Here is a 25,177-nt window from a genome sequence, read left to right as displayed (position 1 = left end):
AAAAAAGCTTTACAATGAGTTATGTGTATTGTTTAACTATATTTTGTAGTTTTTTTCAAAATTTCCTAGTCAAGGTTACATTCGCTATTATTATTTATTTATCATACTTAAAACATTAATTTATAAAAAAAATGTTATTAAAAGATATTGTCCATTCTGTGAACAAATTGTACATATACATATGTTACATACAATAATTTTTGTATGTATGCGTATGAATTTTCTTCAATACTTCATTTATTCGGCTTGAAATGTTAGATAGTTTAGTTTAAAATGTATTTTTAAAAGATTCTAATTAGATCAACAATATTATTTTCTATAATTTATAAAAAATATTCTAAAATTGAATTTCATTAAGAATTTTAAACATGTTTGAAAAAAAGATTTCATGAAACTTGAAAATTAGCCTGAATTTTTCGATCGTCACGTGTTTCCTACCACTTCCAATCAGTTCACACATGAACTTATTTTAGTGTACTCCTATCTACGTACATAATTGTTAGTTCGTAAAATATTTTGTAGTCGCGAAATGCTATGCACTGTTTTACGCACAATTCGATCCACATCCAATTAGAAATATGATGATAAAGGAACAGTGATTATTTGGTAAGGACACAGGACCGTAAAGTATACAACAATTTTTCGTTATTATACAGGTTAGATTTCGGCGAACAGTCCAAAGTGTATTTTTAATTTCTTTTACTACGTAGATTTTATTTGTTATATTCATGAATGCTCGAAAATGATACAGATGATATTCGTTGTTCTATTGATCCGTAAATTAACGTGTGTCTTAATCGCGGAAACAAGATTCGAAGACGTAAAATCTTCTATTGCAATTTCTGTGCACGGAATGTACACATCAGTTTGTCAAAGCTTATAAATATCATGTTAGATATAAATAATATAACGTCGGTTAATAAAAAAATGCAAATGAAAACATAATTTTTATGTGTTATTATCCAGTATGGAGTAAAGTTTGAAGTAAATTTCTTTCATGCATATACTTCTTAACTTGTAACATTTCAATTACAGTTTAAGCATAGAATTAATATTGAAGTATTTAATGCTTATATTCCAATTAATTGTTTTAGAAGATTTGGAGTAAAGAAGATATTCAAAGTTACAACTCATTTATCTTGAGACAGAGGACAGTTCAATGACTAAAAATAAGAAGGTTTCATTATATTGTGTTAATAGTTATATCGTATTTACTACATGTGATAGCTTTATTATAATTAATCACATGTATACATATTGCACACATAATAAAAGCTTAGACTGTATACCAATTTTTGACTTGTTAGAAACACATAGGGACTATATAAATCAAATATTTAATATTTAGATAGCTGCTAAAATGTTATTACATTAAAATTTACTTGTATCGTTCAGTGTTTACTTATCGTACATTTGATTTTTATTGTTGTGCAGAGAAGTTTGAAATGTGTTACATTATTGCTTCACATATGTGTTTTCTTATATAAATATTTGTTTATTAAGTATCTATTTTGCATATAAAGTCAGTTTTAAATTGTACCTTGTAGATCACTGGTATTATTAGAAAGTATTTAACTGTTGCTTTTTTATGATTTCAGTTGGTCCTGCATGCTGTGCACTGCAACAACGTCCTGCCTAACGTATTGCACCATATTTTTCTTACTTTGCTAAACCCATTGTGTACACAATAAACGTATAAGGAATCATGGCTGTCTACATCAATCGTACAATGTCCATGATTGGGGGAGACAGCCACATGCGATCAACAGATATACGAACTGACAATTCTCCTCTTCAGATTTTCGTTAAGGCCAAGAAAAAAATCAATCACATATTTGTGGAGATAGAAGATTATGTACAGGACACTGTTCGGTTTATGAAATGTAAATGTTTCCAAATCTTGTGAGTCTTAATCACTAATACAAGTAACAGTAATAGTAAATAGCTTGTGCAATTATTTTTTCAGCACTCCAAAATGAAGACAGCATTGTCACACTTGAAGAAGCTGCAAAAATCGTGAGCTATGTTGATAAGGTTCATGGAATTAGGGATGTACTTAAGCGGGATCACATGAAAGTTGCCTTTTTCGGAAGGTACGAAATTGTACAGACATCAAGTGATAAGTATAATAACCACTATACTAAATATCATCTTATGTTTCAGGACTAGCAACGGAAAGAGTACAGTTATCAATGCAATGTTACGCGATAAGATTCTACCGAGTGGCATAGGACACACGACAAACTGTTTTTTACAAGTCGAAGGTTCGGATAATGGGGAAGCGTACCTTATTACCGAAGGATCGACCGAAAAGCAGCCAGTCCAATCAGTGGGTCAATTGGGTCATGCTCTCTGCAAAGAGAAACTATGCGAGAGTCACTTAGTTAGGATATTTTGGCCAAAAGACAAATGTTTACTACTACGAGATGATGTAGTATTTGTTGACAGTCCTGGAGTGGATGTTACACCGAATCTAGACGAATGGATCGATAAACACTGTTTGGATGCAGACGTTTTCGTTTTGGTATCTAATGCTGAGTCTACTTTAATGGTTACTGTAAGTAGTAGTAATAGTAATGCAAGGAATACACTGGAGTCGTAGAATATACGATAACAATTTCAATTACAGGAGAAAAACTTTTTCCACAAAGTGTCTACAAAATTATCAAAACCCAATATCTTCATTTTAAATAATCGATGGGATGCGTCTGCTTCAGAACCAGAATTCTTCGATCAGGTATATTTTGTATAAAACTGCTATTTTATAACGTATCGAACTACGTTTGAAAGTAATTCTTCAATATAAAAAAAAATCGCGTACAAAATGAAGTTCATTAAAGCTGGTACTACATAACTTCGTTGCGGAAGTTTTTCACATGTAAATTGTTTTAGTTGCTGTTTACATTAACAAGTTTAAAGCTTAGATTCATTAAAACATATGTACATTAGCTGTATGCAGTGGCAGCTTTACTCAAATAACTCACATAACACCCGATTTATCTCTTAGCTGGTCAAAGAGCAGAAAGAGGTAAGTTGTTCTATTCTATTTTACTAATTATAACAAAGTTATGAAATTCATTTCATTATCACAAATCATAATTAAAACTCATGATACACTATGCAATTTACATCGTGCACTAAATTTGTTGCATGACAAAATTTAAAAAGTTTCACGGTCTGCTTTTTGCTTCTCAAACTGTGCTCGATACTCTATCATGTAAGTCGTACTTACACGAGGTTCATGTCTGTGTAGGTCAGGGCACAGCATCAAGAAAGGGCTGTTGACTTTCTATCAAAAGAGTTGAAAGTTTACTCCCCCAAGGATGCCGAAGAACGCGTTTTCTTTATTTCGGCGAAGGAAACTCTTCAAGCCCGCTTGCAGGAACAGCGTGGTCAACCAGCTCATAGTAAGAGTTCTAAATTTTCTCTTTTGAGGATTTAATTGCTACAAATAAGTTTTTTTACAGATGGTGCGTTAGCCGACGGATTTCAAAATCGATACTTTGAGTTCCAAGATTTCGAACGAAAATTCGAAGAATGTATATCAAAGTCTGCTGTAAAAACTAAATTTGAACAGCATTCTCAACGTGGGAAACACATTGCGACCGAAATTCGAGAGACATTGGACGAAATATTGGAAAAAACACAGAGGACTAAGGCCGAACAATTAAACACTCAAAAAGATATTCATGATAAATTAAATTACACGGAACAGCAATTAATGGAGTTAACTCGTGAAATGAAGAACAAAATTCATCACATGGTGGAGGATGTAGAACAAAGAGTTTCCAAAGCTTTAAGTGAAGAGATACATAGATTAGCCGTGCTTATTGACGAATTTAATGTTCCATTTCATACTGACCCGTTAGTTTTAAACATATACAAACGAGAACTTCACACTCACGTGGAAAATGGTTTAGGATCTAACTTAAAAGCGAGACTTAGTACTGCGTTGGCAATGAACATCGAGAACTCACAAAGAGAAATGACCGAACGAATGGCAACCTTGTTACCGGACACTAAACGACAAATGTCGCTTAACATTTTACCAAGAAGAGAGCCATTTGAGATTTTGTACAGACTAAATTGTGACAATTTGTGCGCAGACTTCCATGAAGATTTAGAGTTTCGATTCACTTGGGGACTTACAGCCATAATTAATAGATTCGCAGGAAAACAGCGTCCTAAATTAGCTATTGCTAATTATTCGCAGGATGTAAGTTAATCTATTGCGTGAATCAAACTGCCATATAAAAGTATTGTATGTGTCATATGCAAATATTTTTTCAGATACCATCCGCGATCATGTCTCCCGCAGACAGTGTGGATTCTATATCTAAGTTCGTACCAAATACTACAATACTACCAGCGAGGTCTGACGACTGGTCATTGGCTACAAAAATAGCAGTGGCGTCTATAACATCTCAGGGCACTATGGGCGGTCTCATAGTTGCTGGTTTTGTAAGATATATTTTCAAATGATATTTTGAACGTTACATTGTTCCGCTTGTTGAACTATTCCATTTCAGATGTTGAAAACCATCGGTTGGAGACTTATAGCCGTAGCTGGTGCCATATACGGTGCTGTATACGTTTACGAACGATTAGCATGGACAAATGCTGCGAAGGAACGTGAATTTAAGCGTCAATACGTGGATCATGCTACAAAGAAATTAAAATTAATCGTGGATCTCACGTCCGCAAATTGTAGCCATCAAGTGCAACAGTAAGTCAATTTTCTTAATTAATTTAGATGTCTGGATTGATGATTACATACAATGTTTTTTTTTTAGGGAGTTATCCAGCACTTTTGCACGTTTGTGCCATTTAGTAGACGAAACGACAAACGAGATGGGCAGTGAGATAACGAATATAGCAAGCACGATAAGAATACTAGAGGGTGCAACTAATAGCGCAAAAGCATTACGAAATAAGGCTAACTATTTAACAAACGAACTTGATTTGTTCGATGCGGCGTATTTAAAATCGTTGAATTAACCATTAAAACGTTAATTAGGAAATAGCACGAAGATTCAGAGACCGATGTTGAGAACATCGTTAACTGTTTCGGAAAATGTGTCCTCGTATGCTACAGTAATTATACCACCCGTATACCGGTAATGAATCATTTGACGCGTTTTCTTGATCAGAAACTTGTGCATACAAAGGGAATGTTTTTACAAAAAAAGGAAACTCTAGTCTTTAGTGCAAGCAACCAGAAGTTATCTAAAATTCATCGTTTCAAACTTTTAATCAAATTTGTTTAAAATAGTGATTTCTTTTTTCTGTTTTTAGAAAAACTAATAGAATTCTTATATACATGAACTGTCAATGAATTTTCGAATTGATTTTTTCTTTTTAATCACTTGTACTTTACACCATTATGGATTTATTGGCAGTGAAAACATATATTCTCAGAAAACTAAAGTGCAAACTTTTTTATAAGAGTACCGTATCCGAAACGTATAAACGATTAAGATTTGCCAGAATCTATTTAATAAAGTTGAACGAGTCTCATTTATCTAGTGAATTAAATCATGCCGCTATTAGATTTATTAGATTATATTTATAAAAGAGCTTATGTTACTATATTAATAAACGGTTGTTTGTTGTATACGAATTTAATTTGCGAATCATTATTCCAATTCATTTGTACTCAAAGATAAAACAAAGGACATTAAACATTGGCCTTGATCTAGGCTAGTGCATGACTATTACAAAAATATATATGTAGTACCAAGTTAAAAAAACATCAATGAACTTGATACCTCTACACGATCCATGCTTTTCTCTGACAACTTTTTATGTTATCAATGACATGATAGACACAAGCAAACTGTTTGAGGTGCTGAAATTAATTGTGACACCCTGTATTACTGCATTGTATGTAGTATTGAGCGTATAACCAAAAAACACGTGGTTCATAAAAATGTAATTGTCTATGACATGGCTCGAGCATGTATATTCACGCAATTGAAACATTGCAACAATGTAACCCGATTATTCAGCACAGTAAGTTTACCATTTGTTATGTTGGTCGACGTTTCAACAATCTTACTATACATTCATGTTATTTATCTTAAACAGAAAACGATTTCTAACCTAAAATCTGCGACACAAGCTGACATAATAGGGCCACCCGATCCGGTCTCGAATTTGCGGCCGATAATATTTGCGAAACCGAAAAATGAGACGAACCTCGAAAAGAAGTACAGAGAGGCTAGGGAGGCTACTCAAATTTGGAACCAAAATTTTTGGACACGACACAATGCCAGTTTTACAGAAGTACAGCTCTCAAATCTTCTAGAATGTTTTTGCAAGACAGAAGTATTGTATTTTAGAATGTTAAATGTATTGTAGGAACGTAAGCAATTCCAAGATAAGTTAAAGGATCAGGGAAAGACCTCGATCACTGCAGATGACATGTCAGTATTTTATAAACAATTTTTAGATAAAAACTGGAAAACTCACTTGAATTATAATATCATTTGGTACAAGAGAAACATTAAACTACTGTTACTTGAGATCAGGGTAAGAGTGTCTAAGTTGAAGTTCAAGTAACTTGGTGCATCTATATTCAACCAAAGACTGCATACATCTTTTCTGCAGAATATTGCAATGTTGCGTGTATGTACAATGTAAATTTATATCTATAGTGTATTACCTGAAAAGTGACCATAGTAAAATATATACATTATGATATATTTATTGGTAGAAATCTATGAAGCTCAAATTATTTAAACTTATTCCTGTAACACATTTTAGGAACATGAGCATTCAATTTTACTACAATTGCATTATACCACATAATTATTTATTCTTTGAATAGATTTTGAGTGGTTTTGGAGAATTTGTGTTTTTAAGCATCCTATTTCATGATCTTTCCTTTCGATTATCAACTCCATATTCCTATAGTGTTCTTTTTGACAAGCAAGCTGTTTCTGATATAATCTCGTAGATTGATTCAATTTTTGATAAGCAAACTTCGCGATTGTTAATGATCTTTGTTTCTCCTTTTTCAGATAATCTATTTCAGATCTTAGAATCCCACATTGCTGACATTCCAGTGAATATGTTTTATTCAATTTGCTGTCGATTTTATCCAACTTTATTTGCAGACACTCACATTTCTCCTTTTCTTGGCACAATTCCTCTCGGAGTTGTTCAAATTCACTGGCAACTTGATGTGCCATTTCTTCGCTATCATGTAACAACTACAAATGAAGGGGCATTTATGGATTCATCTTATAGATGTCAGTAAACATGTAAAAGGTATGGAGTACCTTTCTTTGCCTTGTAATAGTCTTATTTTGTTCTTCCACTATTTTTTCCTTTATCCTTAATTCAGAAGAATGGTTTTCTTTCAGAATTTCTAATTCTTGCTTCATACATTGGCAAGCTTTTGATTCTTCGCATAAACACTCTTTCAAATGTTCTATCTGTCCTTGCATTTCTTTACTCAGATTATTACTCGATTGCAATGCATCTTGTACTTTCAGTAATTCAGTGCTCTATAGATATAAAGGACATTCACAATTGTAATCTAAATCTTTTACTTGATGTCTTACTTTTTGAGATAACTCTTTGTGTTTCTCGTGCAATGCATGTTGTTGATCGTTGCATACACCAGTTATTTCACATAGCCTTCTTTTTTGGATTTTTATCACATTTGTGAGTTCCAAAATCATGCTATTGAATTCTGCTCTTTCTTTGTTCAAAGCATCTTCTTTTTCCTTTATTGCAGATCTCATCCTATTCACTTCTAACTCCACTTCTGCACACCTTGTATGATTGAAGCATGCATTTAATATCTAAAGTGGTTTTTATATTACAGTCTGAAGACAAGAAAATTCGTACAAACAATCACAGAATTTACCTCTTGGTCTCGTCCTCTGATACAGAGTCCAATTTTTGTTTTAAGTTATTCTTTTCTTCAATTAAAGCAACATTTTTATTTGTAACTTCGGCAATCTGTTGCTAAAATAATAATTATACTGATGTTAATAATATTTTACGCATTGATATTAATAAGCAATACTACTTGTAATTTTGAAATCTTGTTCAGTAGATTATCTCTATCCGTTTTGACTAAATCTACTTGATTTGTTGATTGTTTCATTAATTTCATTGCTAGCTTAGCTTGTTCCTCTGCTGTCAGTAACGCGTTCTTTAAACATGCTGCTTTTTGCTCACTGTCTTCTTTTAAACAATTTATATTGCAAGTCAAGGATTCTAATTTCTTTTCAAGTTCCTCATTACGTTTCCTTTCATTTAAGAGATCCTGTAAATTGTATGAGTGTAAATAAAAAGTTAAAAGGCTAATTCCTTTCTAGAAGAACCTTTTGAATTCTTGCAATTTGATCATCCTTGGCCTGAACACTTTCTATATTATAATCGATATCTCTTAAATTGTTAATTTCTTGGGAAACTCTATCTTCCTTTATATGAGAATTTTGTTCACTTGATGCTGTTTTCAATTCTACATTAATGTGGAAACTTTCTTCTTTTGTAGGAACAGTTTGTTCACCTATTTCTTCCACCTCACCTAAAAAAAATGTCATATTTATGTCTAATTATATTCATTATAAGTATAGTAATAATATTAAGGTACCTTTATTTAATGGAGTATTTTTACAAATAAGCAATTTTTTTTTAGTTTTGCATATCTTTGCACTACACGGTACTCTTCTTTTAGTATTGTTGCATGATATAAATTCTTGAACATAATTAAGTCTGTTGCACTGTTCTTCCAAAGATAAATGATGAATGCAATGACAAAATTGACCAAAATTATTCTGCTTATTGCACTGAATAAAACATATCCTTTTTTGTTGATCCATAGAATCCAATAAATTATAATTACCTTTTTACACATTAAGGCAGGATACACATCACATTCCCCTTCCATTCTTTGCAATTTAGAAATGATCATCAGTTGTTGATTCAAACTATCAAGTCGGGCTGTAATACTGTGCATTCCAAAATTTACTTAATATTTCCAAAACATTCGTCATAATATCAATCTGTGATCCTGTTTTGACACTTGCATACAGCAAAATATACATCAAATTTATATTGTTCCTATCTTCATAGATAGTCTATTTTTTGTTATTGTAACCTTTTGATTTACCATTGACCTATCATTACAAAATTTATGATATGTAGTCGTATTTTATGACTCCGATTTCATAACAGAATTAAAATAGGAAATAATACTATTATGCAATGGTCCAGTACTTTGAATTTATTAAACAGAATGTCAGACGTTATATATCCTGGAATATGTTATTCTTTTGGGGATTTGGATTGTGGATAGCTTTGTGTACAAGTAATTTATATCATATAGCTAAATGTAATATAGACAATTCTATGTTATATTTCTCTTGAATTAATCTTTTCATTTAGCAACATTATTTTCTCAACAAAACTGGAAATCTGGAATTGCATATAATATAACAGAAACAGAGACCACAATAAATTTGGTAAATTTGGTAAATTTTGAAAGTACAAATTGCACTTCATTTGGTATATCATTACCAATAGACACAGTGCTTCAATATACTTATTTTTTTATGACTGCATGCTTAGCATTAGGATTTCCATGTATACGCGATCAGATAACAAAAAGTATAACATCATTAAATAACATGTAAGTAAAATTATTCTCTACATAAACATTTGGTACCTTATTATTTTAATTTAATTATTTTTCCACAGAGCATGTAATATTGATTCAAAAACTATTATTAGAAATCAAACAAATTATATTTTTAAAGAAAAGTCAATAATTCGATATAGTAACCCTATTTTACAGTCCAAATTGATTATACATTATGAAATAGTTTCAACAGATTTACAAAAAATATTTAGGCACAAAGAGTTAGAAAATTTTGCTTTGAGAGGGCATATTCTACAAAGCAGAATTATTTTTAATTATTGCACATCCTTCCTCTTAAACAGTTATAAAATATACAATCATTTCAATAATCAACTATTCCAAAATACTTGGAATTTGTTAACAAAGCATTCAGAAATTGAGAATTTAAATTATATGAAAAAGGAATTGCCTTTGTGTAATAATAGAAAAAATAATAATCTTTACATAAAGAAAGATTTGCGAAAACGGATTATCTCTTCTTCTCCAGAATTTCAAAAATTTATAGCAAATTTAAGGTCCCAAATTTATTATCCCTATACATTAGAAATGTCTGCAAGGTACATTATTCACATAAAATCAATTTGAAAATGAATGTTGTATCAATATTGTCTTAAATAAATTATTTTTAATTACACGATCGTTTTTATTTCATACTTCATTAACTTGAAATATCCTAGGAGATACAAAACGTTTTGTTTCAATTAAATCTTATATTTCTTATCATAAAATAACAAGTTTATACATTGATGTTTCCATGGAAAGAATGATGAATATTATGTCAGATAATAATTTTTTTTTATTACATTAATGAATGTTACAATTGATATTTATAATTATGAAATTACTCCCAAGAAACATACTTCATTGGATGATATATGATAATGCATGCTAGTTTAATAAAATATCCGATATTCTTAAAAAGTTTTAATAATTAAAATGAAGACTTGAATGCGAAATACTTGTCAAAGATATGAAATATTATCTAATTTCACACACAGTATTGAAATTATATTATGTGTTCAATTATTTACATCTGTTTTGTACGATTTTTTAAAAGAATTATCAGACTTTATAAAAATACTTTGTTTTATAAACTATTAATTAATATGTATCTGGCAGTCTGATCAAGCTAGCTAAGTATAACAAATGCAAGTTCATTTGATAAGGCTTCATGTAGAAGTATGTAAAACTGTTCGTGTTCGTTTTACATTACCGGTTTTACAACTGTTCACCTGGCTAGCAAATCTTAGCGAGTTTAAAGTTTCGCTATAACCTTCGTCTAATGGTGATATATTTAATAACATTAAAGTTTTTGAATTCCCACCCAAAGAGGGCATTAATAAATGAGTGAGCTTCGAATTTCTATAAGGAACATGTTCTTGTTTTTTCAGAAGAGCAAGAATAACGTTACCTAAATTCGATAACGATTTGTTAATATTTTTTGTTTCCGTCATTCGAACAGACTCCTCGTTTTTCAATCGTTCAGAACCTGCCAAGTCAACTAGATTTAAATTTCCAATTGAAATTTCTTCTTTTGTATTATGCCTCCCAATGAGTCGTATTCTTGCCACTGAATGTGATCTTGACGATCTATAAAATTCATAACAATTTGAAAAATTTGTTCATATCAATCAAGATTTCTTAATAATTTAAGTTGTTAAAATGGAAAACAAAGATTTACCGCTCATTCGATTGAGTAGCTGCAACTGCTCTATTCTGTTGAGCTATTAAAAGATACTCCTGTAATTCCTCAGGGCTGTGAACTTCCTCAATCTTGAGGTTGGTAACAAACAAGTCATGTCCCCTGTTATCAGCCATTCGGATTTCGTGCGTCTTTGGTTGAGAGTCCAATAAATCAACGATATGCTCATTATAAATTTCGAGAAAGCTAGTTTCTATTCGGTATTCCCAACCGAGCAATTGAAAATGTTTCATCTCTTGAAAAATATGCCGTACCTAGGTATAAAAATTGAAATGTATTTATTTTTCTATCGTCAGAGAATATCTGCAGTTACAAATGATCCAGCTGATGTACCGTTCTAGGTATCATGCCTTCTGTTTCAATGCCAGGTAAACCTTCCATAGTGTACGTTTTTCCAGAACCTGTCTGGCCATAAGCAAATACGCAGACATTGTATCCTTCCAAGGCAGATTGAACTAGAAGGGATAATTCTTCAAAGACATGCTCCTGTTTAGCTGAAGATGGAAAAACTTTATCAAAAGAGAACTCATGTCGCGTTCCTCTCAGTTTCCCACTGCAACTCGTTGAACCATCAGGCTTGCCCACTTCAATGGTGCATTCGTCCACATAGTTCATAACATACATTCTATAAACAATAGACAATAAACAATAAAAAAATTAATTTATAGCATGCATTGCATCAAAAATACATACGGTTTCCCAAGTTCAGATGGAGTTCTAGGACGTACTCTGCAGAATACTCTAATATTTCCTTTCATCTCTTGTATAGTATTATGCAGTATCCTACGATCTCTATCCATTGTATGAACTAAAGACTGTAACTCATCTTTCTTTATGCTGAGTTCCTCATTAAGCTGTCTCTGGACCTTGAGATTTGTTTGTAAGTCTTTTATCTCAGATACATGCTTGAGAATCAACTCTTCCTGTTCAACACATTTTTCTTTAAATTCTTTCAATGACTCTGAAGCACTTTTATAAGACTTCTCTGTATCTTTTAGACGTTTACTTAAATCCTCCCTTTCTTCCTTGATCGTTTTCAATTCAGTATCTAATAGCTTGTTTGCACTCTCAAATTCTTCGGCCTTAGATTTATACATATTTACATCTGTTTCTAAAGCAGTCATCTTCTCTTGAACATTACTGAACTTGGTTGTAGTTTCTTTGAACATTTGTCGTATATTAGACAATTCGTTACTTGTATGGGCAAGACGACCCTTTAAGTCCCATTTGGAAGGTTTAGTTGTAGCTATAGATGCATTCTGTATAGTTTTGGTTATTGTATTTTTCACAGTTCTGTTGATTGTATTGCCTATTAATGTAGCACCAGCTCTTTGCATAGTTGCTGGTCTTATAGGCCTTGCTGTAAACTGTTTTTTAGCCTCTGTATGATTTGCATTGCTAGTGGCTGGCCTTTTAACTGCTTTAGTCGTAATAGTAGACAATGTTTTGGATCTATTCAGCATTTGTTTTGGCGGTGGCTTATTTTCATTTGTACATTTAGAATTTAAATTAATTACACTTTTAGATTTTTTCAAAGAATCAGAAACAGTACTGGTACTTGATCCAGGTACATCAAGTGGGTCTTTTGTACTTTTTTGGTTGTTCATTTTTATGCTACTGTTGGGTATTCTACTTATCAAGTTTCCTAATTGAGATTTTGGCTTTGGTAATCTTGACTCCATCTATGAAACAGAATGGAAGAAATTAATGCAAATATAATAAGAATAGACTGTTCTCAATACACTGGCAAAAAATAGCAAACGCATGCATTATTTATAAGAACTTTCATCAAACAAATATACTGTTCTTGAGTTGTTCATGCTATGAAAAAATGAGATCCGATTAATTTATAATCGGATTTTAAAAAATCCTTCAGTGTGTTGTTCGTGAAAATGGAAAACGTATACGAACAACAATTCTATAAAACAAACCTCTTTGCCTACAATAATACAACATCAAATCCCTCGCAGCCACACGTATCAATAGTTTACGAAACTAATTGTTTACCGCTGGAATTACCTAGTGATCGCATAACAATAAAGTATTTATTTTACACGTAGTTGCATAGTATCTATTAAAGGGAATACTCGAACGACCAAATCGAAATTCACCGTTGTAAAATAAAGGAACACTGTTTTCTATGTCACTTTTCGGCACCGATCCAACGGCGGTTAAACAATATCCGCTACACTTATTTGAACTTGAATTTGCTCGGCTCAGCCAATCAAACGAGCCGTGTATGCGAAGAATTGCTTTGCTCAGATTGGCTGACGATTTGCTGTTGTTACAGTGCTGCCCCTGTAGTTGGTGACAAGGGGAGACAACGTCGGTCGAGCGAGAAAGCATAACAGTTTAAAAACTGACAAATCTCTCTGTTTTTTAATATAAATACATTCGTCGTATTTTGCTTCGAAAATCAATGGCAGAAGATTACGAAGAAGTAGAAGGAGAATATGAAAAACATTCGAGATACGAATCTCCAGAAATTTACGAAGAGGTTTCACGAATCTTATCATTTGCAGAAGCTGGAGAATGCCTCCACACGTTAGGAAAATGCGACTCGGGTCTTGGATATGCTTATTTAGGATTAAATGTTTCCAATAAGAGCCTCACAGACATTCAAGTTATATTAAGATTCAGATATGTCCTTTTTGTGGACGTTTCCGGAAATAGATTAACCGCCGAAGCCCTGTGTGTTCTCACGAAAATGACTTATCTTTTAATGATTCAGGCTGATAACAATCGAATATCTTCTGCAGAAATGGAACAAATGCTCTACCTACAGGTTAATATTGATCATTTAGAGACAAATATTTTCAGTATACCACTATTTCAGTTTTTTATCATATCAGGTACTGACGTTAAATAAAAATCAGTTAAAGAGTACTACCGGCATCTCCCATACTCTCCTTGAGATTCTAGAATTAAATCATAACAATATCGAGGAAGTCACTTTGAATCCTTACGATCTAAAGAATCTTAAAACTCTTGAATTGCGTGGAAACATATTAACTACAACGAATGGTATCTTTTTCCCTGGATTGATTTGTCTATATCTCGCAGAAAACCAAATTGAAAAGCTGGAGGGTCTAGACATTCTAGTTAATTTGAAAATTTTACATCTGAGAAGCAATAAATTGTCGAATTTGGACGGCTTTGACTCGCGTTGTACAAAGCTCAATTATTTGAACCTTCGAAATAACGAGATCACAAAAATTTCAGAACTTCAAAAATTGAGTTGCTTGTCTGCGCTAGAAATTCTGATCATTTTTGAAAATCCTGCTATCCACTTCAGAGAAGAAGACGAGGAGAATATGTATAGGCAAATTGTGTTGGCTATGTTGCCTAACTTGGTACGAATCGATAAAGATCCAGTATTGTATGAAGAAAAAGGAGAAGCTCAAGAATTTCGCAGACAAATGATTCTAAATGGATCGAAATTCACGGACTTCGACATTAGTCCACCAGAATAACAATATGACGTTATTAAAAACACTCTTATCATACAAATAAAAATATCTAAGTTTACATAACATATATGCTTGTCGCAATGCTTTACGTAACATATGTCATCATTGACATCTGTTGGGCAAGTAGTACTCTTCCTTATCAGCATGTATCCTGCCAAATATCGCGAGTACCTACAGTGTCTCATAACACGACGGTGGCGTGGCGATCTGTACAAGTCCAACGGGCACTTTACCGCGTATTATTCAAACCATAGTATTTTTTATTAAAACAATTTTTTCTTTCCTATACAAATGCTCATATTATTTCTGATAGCCTAAACCTTCTAATAGCTTGTGTCTGTCATTTTTTATTTCCATTGCAATATCGAGAACTTAAGTTCTGTGCTAATTTTTGCTCTATCTTGTAAAAGCGTATTTCTGTTTCTTGATCCTTTTCCTTTTACAGGTTCCTATTTCTAGATTTCTTTTCTTTAATACTAATATAATCTTTAAATTTTTATTTTTAGATACTGCTGTTTCCAATTTGGCTTTAGGGCGGGATGTATTTGTGTTAGCTCCTATGACGACACAACTGTTCCGAAATATTGAATTTTGAAATGACGATTCTAAGAAGACAACAAATTCTATTCAATGTCAAATTATCGTCATTACCTTATTGTTACTTGCGTACTTTTCATTTGCTTTCATAATTTCGCGCCCTACGTTTTACACGAAAGTGCTACGGCTACGGAGGACTTGCTATGTTATACATATTCGCCCGGTTGGAGAAATGGTCACTTGGAGGGGAAGCTGACGCGTGCGGGGTCCCTCGTTTTGTCTCGATTTAAAGGAAGCTCGTCGTGCATTCCTAACTCTAGTTTACCGCAGTTCGTCGGTGGAAACGTGTGTTAACCTTTGTCTTACAGGTTGTTAACTCGTCTCGTAAAATTATAGCATAACTTACTTTTCGTGTGCCGGTTAACTTTCATCGAACAAAAATGACCACCAAACCTGCGTACAAAGTGGGTAAGTAAACGGTTAATTAAGATTTGAAGTAACTTAAGCAGACACGTGGTCGTTATTTTAGAGTAGAGTCGATAACCTCCATTCCTAGTATTTAAAGCATAATATTATCTATGCACATGTAGAGGTAGAATTGTAAAGAGGCTGATGAAAAATCTTTGCCGACTGATGCAGTACAATATGAGTTCATCCTATGAACTATTGCATATTCAGATAACGTGGGCTTAAAGTAGAGATTAACCTACATGACTACACGTTTATTAAACTGATTTATCTCTTTCACAATGTTCGGATTTATTGTTTTTATATACACGCTGCTGATAACAAACTTGACCGTACAGTAGAAATGATTGTTGCGAGGAAATGGCGAATCAAAATAGAGCAGTGAAACATTTGGGAATATGTTGTAATTCTTTGCCGATTGCTTCGTTTTCAATCAAATAGTTCTGCCGATGATTACTGTAGTTTGTAAATAATGAATTGCATCTTTTTCATTTTAAAGCTGACATGTCTCTGGCGTCTTGGGGTCGCAAAGAAATCACTTTAGCAGAGAACGAAATGCCGGGACTTATGGCAATTAGGAAAAAGTACGGTCCCATGAAAATTTTGAAAGGTGCGCGAATCGCGGGTTGTTTGCACATGACTGTGCAAACGGCGGTTCTTATTGAAACTCTTGTTGAGCTAGGCGCGGAGGTAAGTTGAATTGTTTTCATATAATTTTCACATAATTACATGTTGCTCCAGAATCGAGTTTATGTACGAATATTTTTCGGTTACCGAAATAGAGATCGAAAGTAAAAAAGAACTTACGATTTTAAAACGTAATTTAAAAATTCGGATAGTTCAAATATTAATCATAAATGTTACAAAATAACGTCAAAAGGAGTTTCATTTAAATTTTCAAATATTTGAAATATGCAGAAATCAGTAGCACGAATTATGATTGAAATTTCGATTGTATAAGAATAGAATATAGCATAAAAGAAAGATAGGTGCGGAAAATAAACGCATTTTCATATGTATGCAGACTTATCTAGTGGATCGCGAACTACTGAATCTACCTACAATAGCACTATACATTAAGAAGCTTTCAAATACTATTTCACTTAAGATCAAGATTACATCAGATAAGAAATTTGTATCACTTACTACTATTGTAATACAGTTTATTTTTATAATAGAAAAGGGGTGTTGTCTGCAATTTGAAGGTCCATAAGATCATGAATTTTTTTTTACTACCCTATAATCATTTGACAACAAATAATACATTTATCACTGTATAATAATCTGTCATACTTATCATTGTTATCTATATACTTATCATTTATACTTTCACAGTTCACTTCAAATTTAATTAGACCTAAGCAAGTTAGGTAATATTAAAAGATAGATTTACCTCTCACATATGAGTAGACTTTTAGTATTGAAGAATCGCAACTGTATTAAAGAAAAATCTTACGATATAACATCAAGTTAAAAATCTTAATAAATAAAACATTGTCTATGAGACCATGGTGCACAGTATTTTTCTGATCGTTCGACAATCATTTTCCTGAATAAGTTAGTTCACAATAATACTCGAGATATGTCTCAACCCGATTGATCAATTAGGTTCAATGGTCATCGTGCAATATATTCAGCACGCAGGATCACGCGGCAGCAGCTATAGCAGAGACAGGTGTCCCCGTGTACGCGTGGAAAGGCGAAACAGACGAAGAGTATCTTTGGTGTATAGAGCAGACTCTCGTCTTTAACGATGGCAAACCGCTAAATCTGATCCTTGATGACGGTGGCGACTTGACCAATTTGGTTCACACCAAGTTTCCACAATATTTAAAGGACTGTCGCGGCATTTCAGAAGAAACCACCACTGGTGTACATAATCTGTATCGCATGATGAAAGAAGGAACGCTCAAAGTTCCGGCTATTAATGTGAATGACTCTGTAACCAAGGTTTGTCAGCTACAGTTTTTGATCCAATTGTTTACCTGAACATCTTCAGTCCCATACTTTCCAGCCACCTCTTTCATACTCTGGCCTATAGTACAATTGAGTTTTGAATGTTCTATGATCCCAAGTTTACATTTCACTGAACAGAGTAAATTCGACAATTTATACGGATGCAGAGAGTCATTGATCGACGGTATCAAGCGAGCCACAGATGTGATGATCGCGGGAAAAGTCTGTGTGGTAGCCGGATATGGTGATGTTGGCAAAGGATGCGCGCAGAGTCTCAGAGCACTTGGTGGTCGCGTCATAATCACTGAAATTGACCCTATTAACGCACTTCAAGCAGCTATGGAAGGATATGAGGTGATTATTGCTAACATGCAAAGAATGACAAGATTATTTCTAATTGGTTAGGAGAAAAGTTGATGAACATATACCTACGATTCTTAGGTGACAACAATGGAAGAAGCATCAACCAAGGGACAGATATATGTCACCACCACTGGGTGTAAAGATATTATATTAGGTCAGCACTTTATGAACATGCCAGAAGATGCTATAGTATGCAACATTGGCCACTTTGATTGTGAGATAGATGTTGCTTGGCTCCAAAAGAATGCGGTCGAGAAAGTAAACATTAAGCCCCAAGTAGACAGATACACGTTGAAGAACAGCAGGTGGGCAGTTAGAATAATATTTAAAGCAACGCTCCCTTGCCTATAAAAATGTTTGAAGAAGATTAGGGACATTGTAGAATTTAGTTTAAAAAATTTAGAAAAATTAGCTGTAATATCTCACCGTTTTCCAGACACATCATTGTCCTCGCGGAGGGTCGTTTAGTTAATCTTGGATGTGCGACGGGACACTCGAGTTTCGTGATGAGCAATTCGTTCACAAATCAGGTGTTGGCACAGATAGAGTTGTGGACAAAAGCAGAATCTTACTCACTCGGTGTTCACATGTTACCAAAGAAATTGGACGAAGAGGTTGCAGCGTTACACTTGGATCATCTTGGCGTAAAGCTTACAAAACTAACAGACGAGCAGGCAAAGTACCTTGGCGTCCCTGTGGAAGGACCTTACAAGGCTGATCATTACAGATATTAATTGCCATTCAGAGTTCAGAGGCCTTTATGTACTTCTATTTGATATTATAACGAAAACACGGCGACGTTTTTAACTAGATTGTCAATTATCAAAGTTCTAGTTACTCATTTATTATTTGCAATGTCAACATCCAATATTGTGTCTTACTTGTTAAGGTTCATAAAAAACGTAATTCATTAAAAAATCAATTTAATTAAAAAGATTTGTGTACTTTGATTATGGAAGAAAAAATAAAGCCAGTTCCAATTGAAGTTAGCCCCTTAATAAAGGTAGTAATTGATACTTGTTATTCGAACCTGTAATTCGTACAGAATTTTCATCTTTAGTTATTCAGATGGTCGTGCTTATTTGCCGGCGTGATTCACGGTTTCAAATTACAAAGAAAATATCACGCAATTGAAGAAGCACGAAGAGAACAGGAAGAGAGAGAAAGACCCGAGAGAGAAGAATTTCTTGCTCGTGAGAAGGAGCGTCGCAATGCTGGTACATTTTATCATTCACTACAGCTACGTCTTTTCCTGCAAGTCGTGTTTTCTTTACAGCTGAATTGAGAGAAATCGAAGAAATATTTCTTGGGACTGTCTTTACTGACAAAGAAGTAACAGTCAATCAAGAAACACCTGATACGAGTGAAATCATAATAAATGAAAATGAAACTGAAACTCTCGGTGACGAATAAGTTACTAATGTTTTATGATCTCTGAACCATCCTCAAGAAAAAACATATTTATTATTTTTCTGTAACATTAGTCGTATCTATATGTATATATACATACTGCCTTAATTATGTACAATTCTCTTTGTCTTATTTACACCTTTAAGAGGGTGGAACTCTCTTGCAAACAATTACATCCACAACCTGTTGGACACAGAGTCTCATTGGAGAACCATGCTGCTAAGTGTTGCGTATGTCCTCCGTGTCCACAAAATATACAGAAATTACTTGGACCTGAAATCAATAAAGAAAATCAGTATACACTACATATTTCTAGGGGAAAAAACTCGTTGATCTACCCACCTCTCACAGAGATATGACATATTACGCATTCCAGAGCCAGTCGTTTACAATTTACACATTGAGGACCTCTGCTAACTTTAGTACACAATTGGCATTCGCTTTGAAATTCCACGCCTTTATGCGTATCCAGTGGAGTTGTGCTGACATGCTTCAATACTTGTGCTCGAGCGTCCAACAGTCGCCACCTGTGCAACACTTCCGCATATGCTTTCTTGTACCCATCGTAGAGAGTGGTATACTTTTCGTCAAGTAGTCTATAAACATTTATAATATCAGTCCTCTCGTTTTCTTAATAAACAAATGTATGAGATTACATACTTAATATTTTTTACGGAGTCTCCAAACGTATCTTGGATGAGCTTTAAGTCGTCAAGGGAGTCAGACCATGAGTTGGATCTATGCTGTTTCAAATTTTGAAAATTCCATCCTTCTAAGGTGGTGTCAGCTAAGTGTATAGTGTGGTAGGGCGATCCGCCAGGCTGGAAAAATACATTGAACATCATGTGAATCATAATTCCATTGGTAATTTGATTGATGTAAATAACATATATGTATAATCGTGAGATAGGCATTATGTCTGTGATCGCTTTCAATACAACAATATTTGTCTTCTGTGCTTATAATAGTAGGCATTGTTACAACGAACAGTACATCACATATACATTGGGTTAATTGCTACAAATTGTGACCGAATCAATCGTTTGGCGTTTTAATATCAACAAGCATGGCCAAACCTGCATGCTCTGTGGCATCACGACACTTCCACTCCGATGCTGTAAGGCAGTAACAAAATATCACTGTGACAGAGAGTCCTAAGAACCACTGTGTGTTCAAACACGCACAACCATACATAATTCAGAAACCATGCCTTACCTTCAACCACCATTTTCCTGTAGAAAGCCTCTATAACAAAGATAATAATCGTATCAATCATTTGGTTGTTTCGAAATAGCATGAAAAAATACTGTAATAAAACAAGCGCGTAGCATAACAGCATAGTATATTCATATAATTCAGCGTTTCTCACAAAATTTCTTTCAGGTTCTTAAAAACTTTATAATACGAGTAATATTGAGTTGAAAAACGCTATTCTAATTAATACATCACATACTATACCACAACCTGGCGTAAGATTATATTCTCACAAACATTCCTTCATGCAACAGTGGAAACAAACGTGTGCTAGCTATAAAAGATGTGATGTACTACATTTAAGAACAGCCAATATCGAGTAATGAATTACAAATGATTCTATTCAAAGAGCATTCCCAACAAATTTTATGAACAGAAGACAAGATATGATCAAGACATGGGACATTTGAAGAGTAACGGTTATCTCAGGCCAATCCAAAAAACATTTAACACTCGCTCGCAAACAGTTTGCATCATACTTACACTAACGTTAACGGACTTGCTACTTAGCCGAGTCTGAACAACGTCTAGATTCTCTGAACGATAACTAAATGCACAGCTCAGCATGCCTGCCATCTGAATGTCTGATTGATTGGCATAATGCTGTATTCTGAACGAGGAAAAAATATTTTATAACAATACTGATTTCACAGCTTTGAGCATAAGTATGATATACAGGGTAACATATTTCAATTAATCCACGGAATTGTTCATAAGTCGACAATTATGTGGATCGAGTAAAATGTAACTCCCCGTTTGATATTGAAAATCACATACAAAGAATGAATTAAATTTTGACCGAAAGGATGTAGTGGCCATGGTGCATCAATGTCAGGTGACTGGCAAGAATTTTGTCCAATGTTCGAAACCGGTTGCGATATTACAAGAGCGGCCAAACACCATGCCTGAACTAAATCAGGCCGTTCCAATTGTGCAGCGATGTTCGCATTGTATTGACACATCGCTGGGATGTCGGTAATATTGATTCTGAAGATTGAACACACAAGATTATTTTAGGGTTGATAGATTAAAAAGTCACGTGACGGTGTTATCAGTCGACTTACACATATTTCTCTGCCAGCTCTTTGTTCACGAAAAATAATGACGAAGCGTCATAAATGATTACCATGAAGTGATAATTTTTACAACATGACCGATGAGTCATTCTACTGGTGTTATGTAATCCCCGATTCATTTTCTAAATAAGGAAAAGTAATCGTTAGTAAGAATAATAAATACCTTATAATCTTTGGAAATTGCATTCGCTTACGCGATCTTGAAAGTAGAAAGAACTAATGGGAATGTTTTCATTTGATTGTACATATGAATTCGAATACATGTGCATGAAATGTTCCCCATTGCCAATTCCGTTCCCCAAAGCAGATAGAGCTCTAGGCGTTGTGCTCTCCGGTTTCATCGACGTCCTTCTAGTATACGATGCACGACCGAAACATACAAGAATACCTATTGAAACATTACATTGAGTCCTAGCACGCAGACCTTCTGTTTTCTATCGGCTGTTTACATACCTACACAGCAAAACTTGGCTCCTGAGGTTCTAGGGAAAGGTATATAAGCGTCTTGGTAGTTTGTATACATATTAGAGGAACTTAAAAAATTAGCACTGTCCTGAATATCATATCCAATGTGAGTAGTTTCATTTTCATCCTTTTTACATGTCTACAGGAACACAAAAATGTATTAAACATTACTCAGACATATATACAAAATTCTTCAATGATTTGTTTCATTTTTACTTGCTCCAAAGTTGCGATCAATTGTCTCAGACATGGTTCCAAACAGGATCTGTTTTTCTTCACGCGTTGCTGAGCAGTTTGCTTTAACACTTTCAACAGTTTTGTCATTGTTGCGTTGTCGATTGTTGTTCCAGGACAGAATTGGAATGTAGGTTGCGCGCTGTATGGATAATTTGCAGGGAAATTCACTTTCAATATGACATTGTAACTTTTATTGGACGCTGTTACGGTACAACTGCGCTCTACAGCATCCATCGCGTTCACCTAAAATAGGAGAAGTATGTACCTTACACAGCTTTATTTGATTGCTGTAAATGTCACCTCTATGTTTGGTATGTTCATGTTAATTAAAGAAAATTCTTGTTGCAAAGTTTTCGGCTGTGTAGGAGACGATATTTCTTTATTATTTTCAATGTATGTGTCCGATTCAGAATTCAATGTAGATTCGTCTACTTTTGCTGTTATACAATTCATTTCCCGATCGGTTTGAGAATCACTGAGCTGTAGCTGTTGAATAGATTGTAGTGTTCCTGTATATTAACAAATTTATTAATTTAATGGCAATAAACATTTATACTATTCATAAGCAAAGTAATTTACATACTTAAATTACTATCTTCTGAATATTGTGTATAAATAGATGCGCTATCGTCCATGCCATGTCCACACAACTAAACAAGTAATTCTGCATTTATTTTTATGTGCATACAGAGCATATTCCTCAACGAATGCGTACGTACCTTCTTCAAAAATGGATCGATTTTGTATATCCGCAAACATTGATCTTTTGACCAAGTAATCAACTCGAAATCACTGTTTTCTGAAATTATAAGTATATTTCATATTTCTTTGAAGTATTAATTTGCATGTATGAAATGTTAATTCGTACGTAAATATGTACCTAATTTTTGGTGCCTCCATTGAAATTCAAGTACAACGTCTGTATGACCTACGAATGTGTAAATAGGCGCGCCAAGGTTTGTTGTGTTCCATAACAATAAACTGTTCTCTCCTCGCCGCAATTGCGGTACCACTATTGTCACTAATCCTTCTCCAAATGGCTGTAAATGGATTTTATGGCGTTATAAATGGTAATGACATGGGTCTTGTTGAAGAGGCTATTATCTATACCGTATATCTGACTCTCCATACTGGTGAATTCGTCGTCACAATACTTTCGGCCCTGCGCGGATTGCTAATATCGAAAATTTTTACTGTACAATCCTGACTAGAAGTGGCCAGTTGGTTTTGTTGAAAAGGACACCAATCTAAACCATGTATCTAAAATAACTTCAGCATTTATAAATGTTTTACTAGATTCATAAATCACGAAAAAATGCATGTATACTTTTGTTAGATGAGCAGCTATGTACTGTACAGGACTATTTCCTTTCCGTTGGTCCCATATTTTAATATCCCCATCATGAGCTGTGGCTAATATATTAGGTGATAAACCATTCCATCTTACTTGAGAAGATCCAGCTATAAATTAAATGAATATTTAGATATGTAGTTAGATGTTTATACAATTTTCTCATTCAGTTTGAACTCACCAACTGCGGACAAAGATAAGCATGGTTTCCTCTGGTCTCTTATATCCCAAATGTGTATAAATGTGTCGATGCTACAAGAAGCAATGATATCAGGTTCTTTGGGATGCCAGTTCAAGTCACTGACTACTCTTGTATGTGCCTTAAGACTATTTGTTGTCTGTAATTCATAGCCACTGCCTCCAGTGAGTGACAATATTTCTATACGTGTATTGCTCTACAATTCGAAGTCAATTAGTCAGTGTAAAATACAATTTGTACATGTACTCTATAATTACTAACAGAAACAGCACACATGTGAGCATTTGAACTTGTAGGATTCCATTCTGTGGTGCCGATCTCGTACTTGCTTTGTCTTTGGAATTTTCTCAAGGTATCAGCACCTTCATCAAGATGTTTCACAGCAAAACATCTACGTCTGGACAAAATAAGACAAAAGGATAAACGAAAGCCAAGCAATGAAAGAATTGTAAATACAGATAAAAACATTTGAGAAAAAATTTGCTATAGGTAGAGTCTGTGTACATTGATATTTACCCAGCAAGTAACACGTAGTTGCCAGTCGCATCCACGGCCATGCTATTAGCCTACAAAAAGAAAAATATTTTCGTAAATGACAACATTCGAGCATTGCAAGGTGTACAATGAAAATACGAATTACAGGAATCGAATCTCGGACATGGACCAACGATACAAGGCAACATACCTGTAAATCCCGGTGCTCCGTGACCACATAGTCGCTGCCCCAACGTTTTGACATTTTACCAATAAATTCGAATTCCTGTCAGCATTCTGTGAGGTTAGAATTAAACCGAATACGCGAACTCGAGTCGCGTACAAACAAGCAACTGTACACTGTACACATACGATGAGTTGCACCGCGTCCTGGCACAGGCACACACAATCTCATTGGAACCGCGTTTGATTGGCCGGTTGGAATTCACACGAACATATCCCTTCCATCAAGCTTATACGGCCGAGGGGAGAGTAAAGGGGAAAAAGAGCAAGAGAGAGGGAAGTTCAAGACGCTTCGGTGTGCTATTTCTGTCACG

The 25,177-nt window shown here is 34.1% G+C and overlaps 7 protein-coding genes across 13 annotated transcripts; 4 read left to right on the top strand and 3 right to left on the bottom strand.

Moving 5' to 3' along the window:
* Positions 1-447: 447 nt before the first annotated feature.
* Marf (Mitochondrial assembly regulatory factor) lies at positions 448-5,620 on the top strand. 3 transcript variants are annotated; one of them, XM_076519260.1, is made up of 12 exons: positions 448-606; positions 1,095-1,177; positions 1,799-1,883; positions 1,967-2,093; positions 2,164-2,557; positions 2,630-2,737; positions 3,008-3,028; positions 3,254-3,407; positions 3,468-4,216; positions 4,291-4,461; positions 4,530-4,726; positions 4,794-5,620. In XM_076519260.1, exons 2-12 carry the CDS (start codon positions 1,160-1,162, stop codon positions 4,996-4,998), a joined length of 2,229 nt encoding a protein of 742 aa, XP_076375375.1. In that variant the 5' UTR covers positions 448-606; positions 1,095-1,159; the 3' UTR covers positions 4,999-5,620. The 3 variants fall into 3 exon arrangements, with proteins under 3 accessions (XP_076375375.1, XP_033334641.1, XP_033334645.1); XM_033478750.2 differs by lacking the exons at positions 448-606; positions 1,095-1,177 and having other exon boundaries at positions 1,706-1,883; XM_033478754.2 differs by lacking the exons at positions 448-606; positions 1,095-1,177; positions 3,008-3,028 and having other exon boundaries at positions 1,706-1,883.
* LOC117225299 (uncharacterized) lies at positions 1,598-8,840 on the bottom strand. Its single transcript, XM_033478756.2, has 2 exons — positions 8,612-8,840; positions 1,598-8,545 (listed from the first exon to the last, which is right to left on the bottom strand). The coding sequence occupies exons 1-2, from the start codon at positions 8,838-8,840 to the stop codon at positions 8,319-8,321; spliced, it is 456 nt and encodes a 151-aa protein (XP_033334647.1). The 3' UTR covers positions 1,598-8,318.
* Positions 5,765-10,290, top strand: Coa8 (Cytochrome c oxidase assembly factor 8). 2 transcript variants are annotated; one of them, XR_013032785.1, is made up of 4 exons: positions 5,765-6,012; positions 6,088-6,285; positions 6,361-6,627; positions 7,023-10,290. XR_013032785.1 is itself a non-coding variant. In XM_033478755.2 (3 exons), the coding sequence occupies exons 1-3, from the start codon at positions 5,947-5,949 to the stop codon at positions 6,559-6,561; spliced, it is 465 nt and encodes a 154-aa protein (XP_033334646.1). In that variant the 5' UTR covers positions 5,879-5,946; the 3' UTR covers positions 6,562-6,718. The 2 variants fall into 2 exon arrangements, 1 of the variants encoding a protein (XP_033334646.1); XM_033478755.2 differs by lacking the exon at positions 7,023-10,290 and having other exon boundaries at positions 5,879-6,012; positions 6,361-6,718.
* A 141-nt stretch (positions 10,291-10,431) lies between these two features.
* Positions 10,432-13,535, bottom strand: LOC117225366 (protein claret segregational). 2 transcript variants are annotated; one of them, XM_033478885.2, is made up of 5 exons: positions 13,292-13,535; positions 12,054-13,042; positions 11,694-11,985; positions 11,340-11,614; positions 10,432-11,248 (listed from the first exon to the last, which is right to left on the bottom strand). In XM_033478885.2, the coding sequence occupies exons 2-5, from the start codon at positions 13,040-13,042 to the stop codon at positions 10,828-10,830; spliced, it is 1,977 nt and encodes a 658-aa protein (XP_033334776.2). In that variant the 5' UTR covers positions 13,292-13,535; the 3' UTR covers positions 10,432-10,827. The 2 variants fall into 2 exon arrangements, with proteins under 2 accessions (XP_033334776.2, XP_033334777.2); XM_033478886.2 differs by having other exon boundaries at positions 13,380-13,535.
* A 151-nt stretch (positions 13,536-13,686) lies between these two features.
* LOC117225371 (leucine-rich repeat-containing protein 23) lies at positions 13,687-15,457 on the top strand. The gene is made up of 2 exons (XM_033478895.2): positions 13,687-14,145; positions 14,213-15,457. The coding sequence occupies exons 1-2, from the start codon at positions 13,780-13,782 to the stop codon at positions 14,831-14,833; spliced, it is 987 nt and encodes a 328-aa protein (XP_033334786.2). The 5' UTR covers positions 13,687-13,779; the 3' UTR covers positions 14,834-15,457.
* Positions 15,458-15,671: 214 nt separating this feature from the next.
* Ahcy (adenosylhomocysteinase) lies at positions 15,672-19,139 on the top strand. The gene is made up of 6 exons (XM_033478894.2): positions 15,672-15,835; positions 16,335-16,525; positions 17,444-17,785; positions 17,930-18,145; positions 18,233-18,459; positions 18,591-19,139. Exons 1-6 carry the CDS (start codon positions 15,808-15,810, stop codon positions 18,886-18,888), a joined length of 1,302 nt encoding a protein of 433 aa, XP_033334785.1. The 5' UTR covers positions 15,672-15,807; the 3' UTR covers positions 18,889-19,139.
* Positions 19,140-19,598: 459 nt separating this feature from the next.
* Wdr59 (WD repeat domain 59) lies at positions 19,599-24,972 on the bottom strand. 3 transcript variants are annotated; one of them, XM_076519259.1, is made up of 21 exons: positions 24,832-24,972; positions 24,663-24,712; positions 24,408-24,543; positions 24,129-24,342; positions 23,924-24,057; positions 23,707-23,856; positions 23,477-23,636; positions 23,316-23,395; positions 23,180-23,246; positions 22,897-23,105; positions 22,576-22,839; positions 22,348-22,498; positions 22,089-22,282; positions 21,883-22,016; positions 21,596-21,805; positions 21,302-21,428; positions 20,780-20,809; positions 20,641-20,679; positions 20,225-20,385; positions 19,907-20,160; positions 19,599-19,837 (listed from the first exon to the last, which is right to left on the bottom strand). In XM_076519259.1, the coding sequence occupies exons 1-21, from the start codon at positions 24,883-24,885 to the stop codon at positions 19,698-19,700; spliced, it is 2,958 nt and encodes a 985-aa protein (XP_076375374.1). In that variant the 5' UTR covers positions 24,886-24,972; the 3' UTR covers positions 19,599-19,697. The 3 variants fall into 3 exon arrangements, with proteins under 3 accessions (XP_076375374.1, XP_033334771.2, XP_033334772.2); XM_033478880.2 differs by lacking the exon at positions 20,641-20,679; XM_033478881.2 differs by lacking the exons at positions 20,641-20,679; positions 20,780-20,809.
* Positions 24,973-25,177: the final 205 nt, after the last annotated feature.

The sequence above is a fragment of the Megalopta genalis genome, chromosome 2 (genome assembly GCF_051020955.1).
Source record: "Megalopta genalis isolate 19385.01 chromosome 2, iyMegGena1_principal, whole genome shotgun sequence".
Classification (NCBI taxonomy): Eukaryota; Metazoa; Arthropoda; class Insecta; order Hymenoptera; family Halictidae; genus Megalopta; species Megalopta genalis.
Note: the sequence above shows the minus strand (reverse complement) of the source record. Positions and strands in the feature narration are given on the sequence as shown.